The 15203-nt window shown below is 43.3% G+C and overlaps 1 protein-coding gene across 1 annotated transcript; it reads right to left on the bottom strand.

Annotated features, from left to right (window-relative positions):
* Positions 1 to 131: 131 nt before the first annotated feature.
* LOC121604726 (cAMP-specific 3',5'-cyclic phosphodiesterase 4C-like) lies at positions 132 to 13844 on the bottom strand. Its single transcript, XM_041934308.1, has 17 exons — positions 13650 to 13844; positions 12519 to 12653; positions 11261 to 11388; positions 10958 to 11140; positions 10785 to 10824; positions 10515 to 10585; positions 9704 to 9866; positions 8882 to 8975; positions 8622 to 8779; positions 7676 to 7774; positions 7367 to 7531; positions 5388 to 5487; positions 5125 to 5279; positions 4235 to 4357; positions 3930 to 4112; positions 1791 to 1995; positions 132 to 1466 (listed from the first exon to the last, which is right to left on the bottom strand). Exons 1-17 carry the CDS (start codon positions 13689 to 13691, stop codon positions 1087 to 1089), a joined length of 2424 nt encoding a protein of 807 aa, XP_041790242.1. The 5' UTR covers positions 13692 to 13844; the 3' UTR covers positions 132 to 1086.
* Positions 13845 to 15203: the final 1359 nt, after the last annotated feature.

The raw sequence follows: 15203 nt of genomic DNA, 5'->3' as shown, positions 1-15203 counted from the left end.
TTATTTGACATCAGCAGATTAAAATACATGTTTATTATGTACATATATGTAACAGGGGTGTTACTAGATAAAGTGCCAAATACCATTTTTTACAAAAACAAAAAAAAAAAAAAATGGGATTTGTGGAAGACCATCACACCCGTTACCCTGGTCCCACAGTTCATTGCTTCACGGTCAGGTAGCCACCTCGCTCGGAGGAAGGCTGAACTGCTCAGTGCTGGTCGTGGGACAGTTTGGCACGATTCAGTGTGGGAGTGGTGAAGCTGTCGTGGCGGGATCAATACTGGCTGTTTTTGTTTGCTTTTTTTTTTTTTTTCCAAATACGAACCGCGTACGACAGGCCGAGCTGGACTGCAAATGTTCCCACCACATCAGTCCAGATGTTATTCAGAAATCCAGCATCGTTGCTTTGAGGTTGGTATGTGAGGAGGCTAAACTGTTCCTAGACCAGAGCCCACAGGTGTCCCCAGCATCCTCTTCACATGTGGAAAGTTCTTGTAGTGAATATTAGACAACAGACTACACTTTCCAGGCTTTTTGCTATTTTTTCCCCCTCTTTTCTGACAAACAGAGGAAGCTGACATTCTTTTAACAGTTATTGGTCGGCGTGTGTGTGGCGGTATCTTCCTCATAAACGAGACGGTGACAGAGAGATGATGGGTAGCACTTATTTGCATGTACGTACTTCGGGTTCTTTTAGATTTTCAGGAGCTACAAAAGGTCGATTAAACAGGTTCCCCTCCCTTTTATTACCCCCCAGTTTATTCCCTACGGCAGTGATGGATGTACAGATACTCGGTGATGAAGACTCCGGTCTTTCTGTCGCTACCAGCTGATCAACAATCTGCCTGTTGGGGAAGGCGGAGGCTCCAGCCAGGTTTCGTCTCTGCGTCAGTAGCTGAGCAGACGTCGGCCTTCGGCACGTGATAAAGTGGTCCGAGCGAAAAGGGCGACGTCTGCTCTTCATCCTCCTCCTTGACAGTGATACAGCAGACTGCCGAAGCCTTTCTGCCTCCTTTTACGTACTTCCTCGTCTCTCCTTCACCTTTCCTCACTGACCCTGTTCATTTCTGTTTTTACACCCAACTAACTTTCTTCTTCCTCTTGCTCTTCTTCTTCCTCTACCTCCTCCTGTACAGTTTCATCCTCGGCCGGCGCCTCCTCCTCTTCCCCTCCTTCCAACTTTCCTTTCTCCTCTTCAACATCTTCTGTTTCTCCTACCGACCCCTCTTCTTCCTCCACTTTCTCCTCTGCTGCCTCGTCTTCCTCTTTCTCCTCCATCTCTACTTCCTCTTCTTCCACATTTTCCTCCTCGTTTGCCATCTCCTCTTCCCCCTCCACCTCTTCCTTTCCCAGAGTTTCCTCACCTTCTCCTTCCTCATTTTCTGCACCTTCCTCCTCATCCTTTTCCCCTTCATCATCACCCTCTTCCTGCTCTTGATCTCCTTCCTCATTTTTCTCATTCTCTTCCTCCTCTTCTTTAGTCTCCTCATCCTCCACTGCATCATTCACTTCCTCTTCTATTCCATCCGTCTGCCCTTCTTCATCGTCTGCTTGGTCCTCTCCGTGTTTCACCTCCTCTTCCTCCTCTCTAGTCTCCTCGTCCTCTTCATCTTGGACTCCGTTGTGTTCGCTGTTGTGATTCTCCTCGTCTTCTTTCTCAGTTTCTGCGTGGTTCAGTTCCTCGGCTTTTGGCTCCGCCTGGCCGTCCTGCGTTTGGTCTTCGGCGCCGTCGTGGCAGATGGCTCTCTGCCCGCTGTTCCTGTGGTGGATGTGGTTGTGGTTGTTGTGCTCCAGGTCCTCCAGGGTGAGTTCGAACTGGAAGCGGTCGTGCTGTAGGTGTCTGTCCGGGGGAGGTGAAGGAGACTGGGGCATGGTGTTCAGATACCACTCCCGGTTCTCCTCCAGCGTGTCCAGCAGCTCCTGGGCGTCTGGGTGCACCAGGTCGGCCCACGTCTCCCACAGCGGGTGGACGATGTAGTCGATGAAACCCACCTAGAAAAGAAAGAGTCACATCTGAGGCCATGAGGTGGTGTTACAGAAATCGTTTTTGAGGACATCATTCGCTTTCTTGCTGAGGAATAAGATTGATACCACTCGAGTCTGTGCAGTAAATATGAAGCTACAGTTAGCTTAGCTTAGCATTAAGACAGGAAACGGGGAAACAGCTACCCTGGCTCTGTCCAAACGTAACAAAATCCACCTACAACACCTCTAAAGCTCACTAATGAACATGTTTAACATCTGTTTAATCCACCCTAAAATGACGATTGTGGTTTTACAGGGAACTTGAGGTGAAGTTACAAATTATTGTTTTCACACTTTTTCTTTTTTGAAATTATAATATTGTCAACATTGGACAGAACCAGGCTCACTGTTAGGGTTGAGGCCTTTATGCTAAGCTAACTGGCTGCCGGGTTTCTACTCTGCCATACGATAATTGTAATTATTATACATTATAAGACTTTTCTGCATTGAGTACCTTTAATACTTTGAGTACATTTGTTACACTGAGTAAATTTTTGCTGATTATACATACAAACTTTTTCTTGAGTAACATATTCAATGCAGGACTTATACTAGGATACTTGTAATGGAGTATTTTAACTGTGTGGTATTAGTACATTTATTTCAGTAAAGGATCTGAATACTTCCTCCAGCACTGCAAACTTGGCATGGAAAATGTCACTGTTTAACATCATGGATATGACGAGGCATGACTGTAGCCGCTGGCAGATGACACTGACACAGAAATGCATTTGTCATACAGACATCCAAAATCCAACAACAAAAGATTTAATGATTGCCAGAGTTCATCTTTAGTTATTCCAGGCAACATCACTCACATCAGATTCATGACAATGAATGTTCTGCACAACTAACCCAAGTTTGTCTCTTGCTTCCACAATGCAACAAAATAAATGGACAAATGGATTTTCAGCCATGCCGGCAGTGTGGAAGAATCTCAACAACTATGGTTTGGGTTGCCATGGTTGTACAGACATTTATAATGAAGCCTATTGGCTTTGATGATCTCCAGACATTTTAATCTTGCACCATCAGCAAGTTCACAACTGTGGTTTTGTGTGAAATTTCTCAACAACTACTGGACGGATTGCTTCTTTTATTTATTTTTTGTTTTGTTTTTCCAAATAACTGAAAACTAATGACATCCCATCAGCCTCAGCTGTACTTTGTCTCCAGTGCTAATTAGCAAATGCTAGTGTGCTAACACACTAAATAAAGATAGTGACAGTGTGGGCGTATTAGCACCCTAGCGTTAGCATTTAGCTCAAAGCACCACTGTGCCAAAATACAACAATCACTGAGCCGCCAGCATGTCTCGCATGCAGAATACCTATAATAAAGGCCCATCCAGTAATGAACACAAAAGTATAAATTGTATTATTCTATATACTGTATAACATTTTGCATTTTTGTTGTTCGTTTTAGTTGCAAATATTAGTGATCTACACATTTAGAAAACATATATATAGTAAGTTGTTGTCTGCAACAATTCACAAATGACAAACTCACTGTATTTGCTGCCAGAGGTGGTGAATTAACTGGAACGTTCATTTTTGTAGATGCAGTTTGTGGTTTTTGCTACATAAACATCGTGTTTAGTTAGTGTTGCCATGACAGGATCTACATGTGACCACTGCTCCTCTTTGTCAATGCAGTCTTCCTGTATGGTGTCATTTCATCATTATGAAACACATTACAAAACTTCGCAGGGTTTGTGAATGACACGAACAATGGCCTCAAAAATGACAATTCACACCTCTGACAGTCTCACCATGAACTTACTGCTGCATCATACTGTAAGGTGTTTCTGACTTGTAACACAGTTTCAATTCATCAATCTGGAGTCATTGTATTAACAATGACACCGTTAAAGTGGAAGGGAGGGAGAGATCGAGCGTTACCTGACTCTTCTCCACTGAAGCGGTGTGTTTGTCACACATGGCGCTGATCTCCATCCCTCTCTCTCGCTCTTTGTCACCCTGTCGAAAGAACTCCTCCATGATCCTCTCCGTCCACTGCTGGTATAACGGCAGCGTCTTGGTGGGGTTGCTCAGGTCTGCACAGTGCACCATGTTCCTCAGCACCTAAACACACACACATTGTACAGAGTGCGTAATAATACATTCACACAGGTCAGTAGATATATTTCACAGCACTGACTGGTCTGTGTGTGCAGCTGTACTGGCGAGTCAAGAGGACAAGCTACCTGTATCCGTTCTGTATAGTGGTCCAGGAGCAGTACACCGGAGCTGGTCACCTTCTTGGTCTCCACCATGGTCTTCAGGTCAGCCAGCAGGGTCATGTGTTTGGACATGTCTGTGGCCAACACCTGCAGCCATTAAGACAGGAAGACAAAACTCAAAAAGAGGCACAATGATCCAACCTGAGCTCTGTCCTTATCTGTCAAACAATAAAGATGTAGAAGCTGAAAGTAGGAACAAAGCAGGTTTTAGGTTAACTAGTTTGCAAGCAACTGCCGGACAAAGAGCACTTTTTTCTATGGCGTGGATATTGCAAATGTTAAACAGCCAGTATTTCTATGTTGTAGTTTTGGAGGAAATCCAGTTCTTAAGCTGACGGAGAGTCCTGAGGAAGCCAGATCGTGCATTATTGTAGAGGCTGATGGCTCAAACGTTGAAAAGGCTTTTAAAAAGCAGCTAAGCAGATTAGTTTGGATAGATTTGATTTATGATTGATTTAACTAAGAAGACCTCACTGAGATGAAAAACCTTATTTTTAAGAGGTTCCTGGTCAAGATAGGTAGCAATGAGTTATAGACAAACAGCATAAAAAAGATGATTAAACAAAATTAATTTGTACCATCATGAATAAATAAAATTGAAAAAACAAGAATCACATCAATTATCACATGCTAGAAACAGCCTTAAAGACAACATGCGAGCTGTCTAAAACCACCAACAGCAAATCTAAAACTATCATGATAAAGAAGAGAATTCTCAGCATTGGCAGCCAAAAGAGGAGAAGAATAATCACAACTAACTGAACCAAAATAAGCTGAAGTAGGTGTTAAATGACTCTCTGTGTATATGGTTTAGAATTAACTGGTGTGGTGCTAGGGGCAGAAAATGTCCTGACCATGTCGATGACGAGCTTGCGAAGGCTCTGGCGCTGGCGCTTGGTGAGGTTCTGGAAGATGTCACAGTTTTCCTGGTGCAGAAGCTTGAAGCCCACGGCGAGGTGGTGGTTCTCCAAAACCGACTCGTCGTTATACATGAGGGCCAACTCTGAGTCTGAGCGCAGAGGAGGAGGGTGTAAACACAGCGTATGCACATATCTAGACAGATTTTACATTTCGCCTGGGAGTGCTTGTGTTTGTGTGTGTGTGTGTGTGCATTCACTGGTGTTGATGAGGAACTGATTGGAAACTCCGGGGTGGTCTACATCATGGATAGCTGCAGCAAACAGAGCGGCGAGGATCTCCAGGTCAGTGAAGACGGCCTGACAGGGACAAAAGAGACATGAGATTTGGAAATTGAACAACTGGGTGACCTTCAAACACACACACACACACTATCATTTCCATCCATTATTTTAAAGGTACAATGTGTAAGAATTGGCCACATGTGAAAGGGCACTTTAAACAAATAGGGGGCAGCTTATCAACAGAGTAAACAAACTGCTGCTCACTGTACTATTTCCTGTAGGGTTCTATGGCTTTAGCTACTAGCTACAAGCCGCTGTTGGCTAGTTAGCTCAGTTAATCAGTTAGCTGTGCAGCTAGCGGCCCTATTAGCTGACTGCAGTCTGCTCTGAGCACCCGGGGATTGTTGGTGTTTACACTGTGAGGAATGGAACCAGGCTCAGCAGCCTCGCAGCCAACAAGGCCACATTAGGACTGAACACAACCTCCGAGACCAACGGAGGCCAGTATGACAACAGTGAAAACAGTGCTGAGGTGAGTCACAGCAGCTCCCACCAGGACTCCAGGGTCAGTGAAGTACAGCAGGCCGGGACAGGAGAGGTGTGACTGTCTTGGGGAAATGGAAGTTCTCGCTATGTTGCCATGTATTATTCCAGTGAATAATATCCAGTGAGAAACATGCTGTCTTCACTAACTCTCCGGAGGAGTAAAGAGGACTGATAGAGAGCTTCATCACATGGTGCAACAACAATCACATGAAGCTCAATATTAGCAGAACCGATGAGCTTGTGGTGATTACAATGCTGCAAATATGGATGTTGCTGCAAAGAAGCTAAAAACTGGAAAACGTGGAATCTTCACACACGTTTTCAAACCTGGCAGCACAGCAGATCTAAACAATCAGCACAGTTTCATGATGGATGCCCAAGATTAGTGTCACCAGTTCAGCATCTGACCAAATGTGAAATATGGTCACAATCTGCCTTCTGTTACTGAGTTCTGGTGTTGAATAATGGCCAGAAAATTGTTTCTGCAGAACATTATGATATCACAGTGAAGTTGACCTTTGACCTTTTGGATAGAAAATATCATCACCATTTCATCCTATGATACATTTGAGTGCAATTTTGACATAACTAGCGAAGGAATTTTTGAGTTATGGCCAAAAACGTGTTTTGTGAGGTGAGAGTGACCTTTGACCACCAAATTCTAATCAGTTCATCCTTGAATCCAAGTGAACGTTTGTGCCAAATTTGAAGAAACCTCCTCACGGTGCTCCTGAGATACCACGTTCATGAGAATGGGACAGATGGACGAATGGACAACATGAAAACATGCCTCCGGCCTCGGCTGTCGCCAGTGTGGAGGCATTAAAAAGCTAGGCGAGCTTGTGAAACGTAGGAACACTTACCGCATGTCTCATGTGTGTGAAATAAAATCTCACTGTTTATGAATGTCATTTAATGTGTTTCAGTTAATAATGATACTGCTTTGTGGGGTAGAAGTATAAAATAGCATAAAACAGAAATACTCAATTACCCCAAAACTGTACTTAAGTACTGTACCTCAGTAAATATAGACAGTTATAGTCCACCACTGCAGGATGACATAGTAAAAATATTGCACTTTTGAAAACATAAGGGTTTGAGCAGGTGTATATGTTTGTTTAAATTAACAAATAAAGAGTCTTGTTGATGTTAAACATTCATCACTGTGCCTCGGGCTAGGCCATAATCATTTCCCAGCCTTGCTTTGATAATAAACATCTATTGTGCTGCACTTCAATGAATTATGAACTATGAAAGAAATGTACTTTGTCAAGTCAAACAGAATAATGTAAATTTTTCCATGACTGATCCGGGAAACTAGAGAAGCCATATCTGTCCACATCCAAGCACAAAGCAACCTGAATGTGTGTGTGTGTGTGTGTGTGTCTGAGTGTATACGTCAACATACATCAAGAGCAGGTGTGGAGAGGAGGACATGCGTAGACTGGGTGACATCTGCAGCATGGAGGCTGTTGTGGTACGCTACGTTTCCATGGTAATGGTCCTCCAGGGTCATCACATAAGTGACGAAGGTGTCGACTGGGATACGAAACGTCTTCAGCAGCTCTCGCTCCTGAGGAGGGAGGAGAGGAGCCAGAACTTCACACGCGCTCCGACGGGAGAACGTCATGCACATCAGCAAACATGCAAACACTTCAGGTGAGAACGATGCTTCAGGAAACGCACACTCCCACACGTTCACGCTCATTTTGTTTACCTGGAAGATGGCGTACATGATGCAGCTGAGAGGTCTGTTGTTGGAGAATTCTGCTACTCTGAATATATTAAAACTCCACTTGTCCAGATCCTCTAACTCCTATTCAACCACACACACACACACACACACACACACACACACACATAGACAAACATAATATGAGTCAGTCAACATTTTAAACAGAAAATATAAAAGCCTATTCACACTAAATGCTTCCAAAAGTACCAACATTATGGATCACGTAACAAACTTCATTTACTTTTTAAAACTGTCTAAATCACATGTAATTAAACAGAGCATACCAACAACAATCATTGGAGTCTATCCACAAACTGAACCAGCCAATCAGTAATCAGCTCAAACAATTAGTTGATCATTTGTCAGAAAATATAAATTAAAAAAAATGCTGCTTCCTGCTTCAAAAATATGAAAATGTATTGAACTTCTTATGAGCATTTTTCAGTATTTTTAGAGATTTTATAGACCAAACAATGAATCACTTAATAAGGTGGAGATAGATAAGATGGAGGAGAGATACCTTAAATTCTCTTTTAATAATGAGGTAATCTTAATTTGCCTGTCTATGTTAGCCTTTAGCTCGAAGCATCGCTGTGCATACATCCTTGCAGAACTGGGATCGTGGCTGTACTCTTATTTACATGTCGCATAGTTACATCTGAGTCAAGATGCAGAACCAGGGACAGTGTCCATCTTACTGGTTGCTTCCCGGAACATTTGGTGCTACAGACTGGATGGAATTAAACAATGAGGCACCCAGCACAAAAGGAATAACAAAAGACTGTGTTTGTGTTCAGTAGAAAGTCTTATGGCCTTAAAAAAAATTAAAAAAAATCTCTGTTCACAGAGCACAATCAAAGTCTGAGCGCCGATTGATCTGTGCAGCTTATTTTATGTGAGTCAGAGAAAAACAGACAGACAGCGAGACCTTGGCAAGCTCATCCTCGTGGTCCGTGTTGACACCGAAGCGAGGCATTGAAGTGCTGGAGAGGCTCGAGCTGTGAGACAGTTTCCTTACTCCGCTGATGTGACTCATCGGTTTGTCTTTCAGAGTGGGAGACGGGATTTCCACTTCGTTCTGCTTGTCTACAGATTGGTGGACAAACACACACGCACAGATTTATTGTTTTTATTTGGCAAAGGTCATGATTGCGATGTGGACGGAAATCACATTCTGGTCCCGCTCACCCATGAAGGTGCTGGAGATGTATTCAGACACCTGGTTACCAGAGCGACTCATCTCTGACAGGTGGGACAGCTCTCTGTTCAGCATCCTCTTAAACTGTGGCAGAATGAGAGCAAAACAGAGATACGAGCCAATGAGGCGCAGTTTCTCTAATGATGGCACATCACTGTTTGTCTAAAGTGGACACTGAGGGGTAATACAGTGCTCCTTTTCCCTCTTCCCTGTTCATCATGCATTAGTTTATGGTTAAATACAGTTCAGCATAGAAACATAGAAATTGTGACAAAGGTACGAACACGTGAAGGATATTCTACAGTTGAATGATGAATTTTACTGCTGTAAATGACAGTAACAATAAACATAAGATGACAGTAAATTACTATAAATAATAACTATGAATAAATGTATTGTTATCCAACTGTTTTTTAATCATTGCTGCTATAATTGCTTTTTTAAAATTATAATGCTATTGATTATTTTTTCCATCTGATCTTGGGCTGCATCTTTGCATGAAAGGTGTTATAAAAAAAAGGTACAACCCTGATTAGGGGTTGTACCTTTTTAGTTGCTCCTGTCCCAACTTGTTTAAACATGTTGCTGCATCAAATTCAGAATATTTTTACAAAAATCAATGAAGCTGATGAGGTAAAACATTAAATTAATTGTCTTTGTGGTGTTTTCAGTTGATCAGTGGGGCTGTATGTGTTAAAACCCATAAAAATACTCTCTAAATTCTGTTTGCAACACATACTGTGCGCTGATATTTTTATGATGAGCCTGCTGATATGTTGTTCGGACTGATGGGGCCAGTGACGACTTTGTACCTTGTTGGAGGCCATCTCGCTGACAGAGCGATGCGTCTGGATGGTCTCCAGCTGGTCCAAGCACCAGTCCAGCTCCTCCAGCGTGTCCAGGGCGAGCTGCTGGTACTGCTGGTCTGAAAGTGACGCCCTGGGACTGACGCACACTCCACCCAGAGGAGACCTCCTGAGGACGCAAACGTCAGTTAGACCTACGTCAGCAACAAGTCAGCAATGGCCTCCTTACCTTGTACATCTATTTAGATTATTACCAATTCCACATATAGTTTTTAAGATATAGCTCTGATGTCTTCAGTTTAATGATTGTTTATAGCTTTATGATTAACAGTGTTTTTCTTTCTTTCCTTTCTACTGTGTGTGTCTGTGCATCTAGGTGGTGAGCTGCTGCATACAACTGCCTTACAGGAACAAATAAAGCTTTATTGAACTGATTTGAATGAAAGACTAGGAACATAGAGGATACAACATAAACTTGTCTCTCTCTCTCTCTCGTCCTATTATGAAATAGGGATTGTTGTTAATCCTGCATGACGTGTACAAAGCTTGAAATGAGAAAATAATAATTTGCATTTCATGTCAAACTGCACCATTCAGCAGCTGCAGGGGCCTGCTGATAGCTGCCATTGCTTTGTGTTTGGTGGTCACATGCTAAAAAAGTTGAGAGCCAGTGCTCAGGTACTGTATGACCACTGCACCAGATTTTGGAATTTGATTTGGAAAGTCTGAATTACCTCATTGGCTGGTTACACGAATGATAACATACCATCATAATGTGCATAAGTGGGATATTTTAGGACAATGGGTTGGTACTGACTTGACTGTTGGGGTAGAGACGTTGGCAAGAATGGTGAAGTTGCTCCGTACTGATCGCAGACTGGCCAGCACCTAAATAATCACACAGTATCACAGGAAATGTACAGAATAACCTCAGAGAAATATACATGTAACCATTTTCCAGGAGCAGTTAAAAATGATGAAACTGTTTGTGGGAACTGGAGGCTTTATGAAAGATTTTACATAATGTGCAGTATAATGATGGATTATCTTCAGTACATACACGATTTCTCTGTTAAGTGAGACTCACTTGAGCAAAAGGTGTAACAATGAAGTCCTCTCCTGTGTGCCTGAGAGAGGAAGGGACAGAGGGAGTTGAAAATAAGAGAGCAAGCAGAAATATTTCTCCTGAAAACGTGGGTACACACATACATGCTCTCTCCCCCTCTCGCCCATGCATTCTCTCTTTCCTCTGAGTCTCACCCTTCGCTGGCGAGGGAGGAGTTACGCGAGACGGTCTTGGGCGACATGTCGTAGTCCGAGTCAGAACGGTAGAGGAAGGACTCTCTTCTCTGGCCCTGGGGAAAGGAGGTGTGCAGGGTGAGGCCTGGACTCTGCGAACCCAGCGGGGTGTGACCCGGCGACACGCCGTTTTCTGCTTCATAACTGGAGCGCGAGGCCAGGAGGAAAAGTTCGATGGTTAGAGAGGACAGAAATGACACGTCCTGCAAAGCTCTCTGCAAGCTGAAATCAAAGGTTCGAGATGAAGCTAAATTGTGTGCAAACCTGTCAGCGTCTGCTTGTGTGATGGAGATGCGCGGCGGGATGCGGAGGGGAAGAGTTGTTGGACGCGACACATTGTTCAGGACCTCTGGTGAACGAGTGCGGTCTCGAGGGCGGAGCCAACAGGGCACCTGTGGAGGTGGAGGCAGGGTTTGTTGATGATTCGTGAACTCAATCTCTCTTCAGTTCGAGGCTGGGAAACAGGTAACTGCCCCAAAAGCCACTGTCACCTGGTCTGAGGTCATTTGATTATTTCCACATTTGTGCAAGTTTAACATTGATCTTTGTAACTATACATTTTCCAGTACTTTCCAACACAATCAATACTTTCCAATTTCCCGTTTTTAAATGTATGTAGTGGAGTTTTCTATTTGTATTTGTACGTATTTTTCCTATCATTCCAGGCAGCCACTGGTTTCCCTTCGTTTGTATATGAAATATGAAATATGAAATTTAACTACCAGATTTCTGAAGTAACTGATTTTTTTGGCAGCAGCAGAAACACGAAATATAAACACATTACTGACATAATATCACATTTTAGTTTAGTTATGGTGGAACATAATCATTTATTTAGAGTTGCGATGTGTCCACATGCCAAATGCAAGTCCAGTAATTAATCTTGTAGCTCTGTTTTGCTCTTCACCACATCCTGAGAACAGTAAATGACTCTTTAGCTGCTAAATGCTCTACTATGTTCACCAGCTACTTGCTAACTTTGTTTGCTGCTTGGTGCTAGGTAGGCAGGTTAAAGTGGGTTCATCGGTATTTCCCTTTAAACAGCAGCCTGCTGCTAAAACTAAACAGTCAAGCTTTGGGCTGCAAAGCCGAACCAGTGAGCTGAGGAGCTGTGAGATAATTCACCACTATGAGAGGCCCCTTTCACATTACACATTGTCATTCCATCTATTGTTAATATAAAAATATTGATTAATGCAACTTCAATGTATCACAAAAATGTTACATAAAATGCTCTCAGTGTTAAATCGTTGCTGCATGATAATGGATTTAAAGCTGATTTGGAATGACGTCACTGCATTACCTCATAATGACTGTAGGTTAACTGTGCTGAAATTAATGGAAGCCAGTGGATCCCTGCATTGGAAGGAATAATATATTAAAAATTGTAAAACTGCCAAATCGACAGTATGCTCCTTTAATATCATGTTCACAGGAGGGAGGAGTGTTAATGGGGGCCCATAAGTCATTTTTACCCCAGGGCCCCAAAGCACGTTAATGCGCCCATGCTGCCTTTAAATACCTGGAGACTAGACGAGAGTCTTCTGCTCCTCCCTCTGCGTAGCTCAGCCCCCAGTGTGGCCCCAGACGTATAAGATCGGCTGTAGCGAGATGACTCCGCCTTCTCCCCAGCACCTGTTATATCTGTGTCATTGCCCTGTGAGACGGGGGGAGGGCAGGTGAAGGGAAATAGAGACATGAGGGAGACACATTTTCAAAAGATAAAACACATTTTTTCATTGTAAATAAAACTTGTGCTGTCTATGTAATAATAAAAAAAAATCAGACTCACTAAATAAAATTAGATAACTTTGTGCATATGGTTGTCACTTTGGCACATTTACCAAACTATGTTGATTTGCCATGTTCACATTCTGAGGAGTGAAGAAACTTCCACAAAAACACACTATAAATTACTAATCTATGTGTGTTTGTATGCGTGTGGTTGTGTGTGTGTCCGGCTACATGTGTGTGCATATGTGTGTGTGTGTGTGTGTGTGTGTGTGTGTGTGTCTGGGATAAGGCCTCTACAGACTGAGCTCTTAGAGGCTGATCTGCACTGCAGTACCGTAGCAACAAAACACTAGGGGAATGGTAGCAGTTGCTAGGCAACAGTGCCGTGTTGCTTCCATGCTGCGTTTGATGTCGTCCAGACCCAGATGTGGAAAGATGCTCGGATCCACACACACATACAGTACGCACAAACACACAAATGTATGGGCACCAGCTCGGCATAATCAATAAAAGAGCGTTTGAATAATGCATCGTATAATGTCCTTCAGTCAAGACGTTAGCTTTAAAAGAAAACAGCTCATTGACAGCACACTCACTTAGCTGGGACTCATTTACATCGAGGACTATGACTGACTGAAAGGTTCACACTATGTGAGTGGACAGGAGGAGACAGACTGTCCACTCTGACTTCTGAGTACGTTCACAGACCTCGATGACAAGAACAAAGGGACCCTTGAATGTGTGAAAGTCACAAGGTTTGTATGTCATCGTAAGCATTCAAGAAAACACACACACATGCACACGCACGCACACACTCGAGTCTGACAGTCTGCCTGGTATTTACTTTCATGGAAACGAGTGACAAAGTTTAGTTGATTTTCTCGAGCACATCACTGGTTGTTTATATTCTCCTTCTCACCTCTTCTCCAGTCACAGACAGCACGCTGCGGCTCTTCTTCATTCTGATTGGCTCGTTCTGGGCCCCAGGGCGGAGCGTTCCGGAACCCAGGCAGCAGAGCAGGTGGAGAGCCAGGACCGGAGAGGTCAAAGGTCACTGCAAGGTCAAACCTGGGTCAGACCGGGTCACAACCGGCCCCCATTGGAGCTGACTCAGCCAGCCAACCGCCTCACTCGCGCTCCGTCCACACCAGTCTTCAGATGGCTGAAACTGGGCGTCCAACCGGCCGTTAAATGCTAAAGGTGCATTTACGTGCCCCTCAGAGGCTCCAGGTTCGGCCTGAAGTTGATGACCTTTGTTTTGAACGGATGTTTATTCACAAGCAAAAAGGTGGAAGAAAGGCAAATCAAAAAGAAAACTCTCACTCCATTTTAGTAGAAACTACGAGTTTCTGGGGGAAAATGAGTCCGCCTGCATGTCGTCTTGCTTTGGCCAGATGAGCCAATGGGATATCCCGGACAGAGTTCATGATGGCACAGTGGAAGAAAACCTTTTCCCAAGTTTTCTAAAATGTTTATCCAACTTGGAGCACTGTTCGAATGGTATTTCCCATTTGCAAACCTGATCCCACATGAATGCAGTCTCCCACCACTAAATAATCCAGGTTGTTGGAGACTTGTCACTGAGTGTCTCCCGTCTCAGATCAGTCTTCCGCTGTCTGATTGGTCAGTCAGATCCAAATTCTGCATAAGGAGAAGCTTTTAAGACCAGATGTCAAAATTCCAGGTTTGAAATGCCAGGATCCATCCCTGAATCTGTCTCAGCGTGTCCTCCTCGGTGTGTTCCCTCTGAGAAAACAGAAATTAAGAGTTACTATGAGCAGGAATTCAAATATCTTCAGCTCTCTTATTGAGTCTTTACTTCCTTCTTTTAGATGTTGTGCTTTTATCTAATGAATTCATTTGATGCATCATCAAATATGAGAGAATCCCTTTCCCATGTATTCCTTTTGTAATGTAAGCCAGCTTGGAGAAACACTTCAGAACAAATGCCTATTGTTTTTCACGATACAGACCCGCTGCCTTAAAAAAAGGAATGAAATAGCAATAAAAATCACAATTTGATGACGAATATCCAAACAAATGGTCGGCTGACTAATAAAGGGGGCAACCTTAACTAAATATTTTGGCTGCCATGGCGTTGCAGGAGCTGTACCTACAGTGTGGCTAATTCTGAGCAGATACTGCAACACCAAAGCTCTCTGATGTTATATAATTACTCTGAGCAGTCCGAGATGACCTAATTCCATTGGATAGGACAGATTCAGCATATCAGTGTCTTTCTGATTGAGCTGGTAAACACACAGATAGTGGTGGAGACGACTTTTACCAGGGGTCATCAAGAACACACCCACTCAACGAAAGCACTCTCACATCAGTCTGCACAGACTCCCAGAGTTTAAAAAAAAAGGCTCTGTATGGAGAAATCAACAAATGCACAGTGACACAGTGACATATATATACACAGACAATGGGAAATTTGAGCACATACACAAACACCATGGCTGCCAGCACC

Source organism: Chelmon rostratus, chromosome 3 (genome assembly GCF_017976325.1).
Source record: "Chelmon rostratus isolate fCheRos1 chromosome 3, fCheRos1.pri, whole genome shotgun sequence".
In the NCBI taxonomy this organism is placed as follows: domain Eukaryota; kingdom Metazoa; phylum Chordata; class Actinopteri; order Chaetodontiformes; family Chaetodontidae; genus Chelmon; species Chelmon rostratus.
The sequence above is the reverse complement of the archived record's forward strand: the minus strand, read 5'-3'. Positions and strand labels throughout refer to the sequence as shown.

Coding starts and splice junctions, on each gene's coding strand:
- LOC121604726 (XM_041934308.1), bottom strand. CDS start 13,691: ATGAAGAAGAGCCGCAGCGTGCTGTCTGTGACTGGAGAAGAG. Junction 8,976..9,703: donor GCGAGATGGCCTCCAACAAG/GTACAAAGTCGT, acceptor ATTCTGCCACAG/TTTAAGAGGATGCTGAACAG. Junction 7,532..7,675: donor TCATGTACGCCATCTTCCAG/GTAAACAAAATG, acceptor CTCCCTCCTCAG/GAGCGAGAGCTGCTGAAGAC.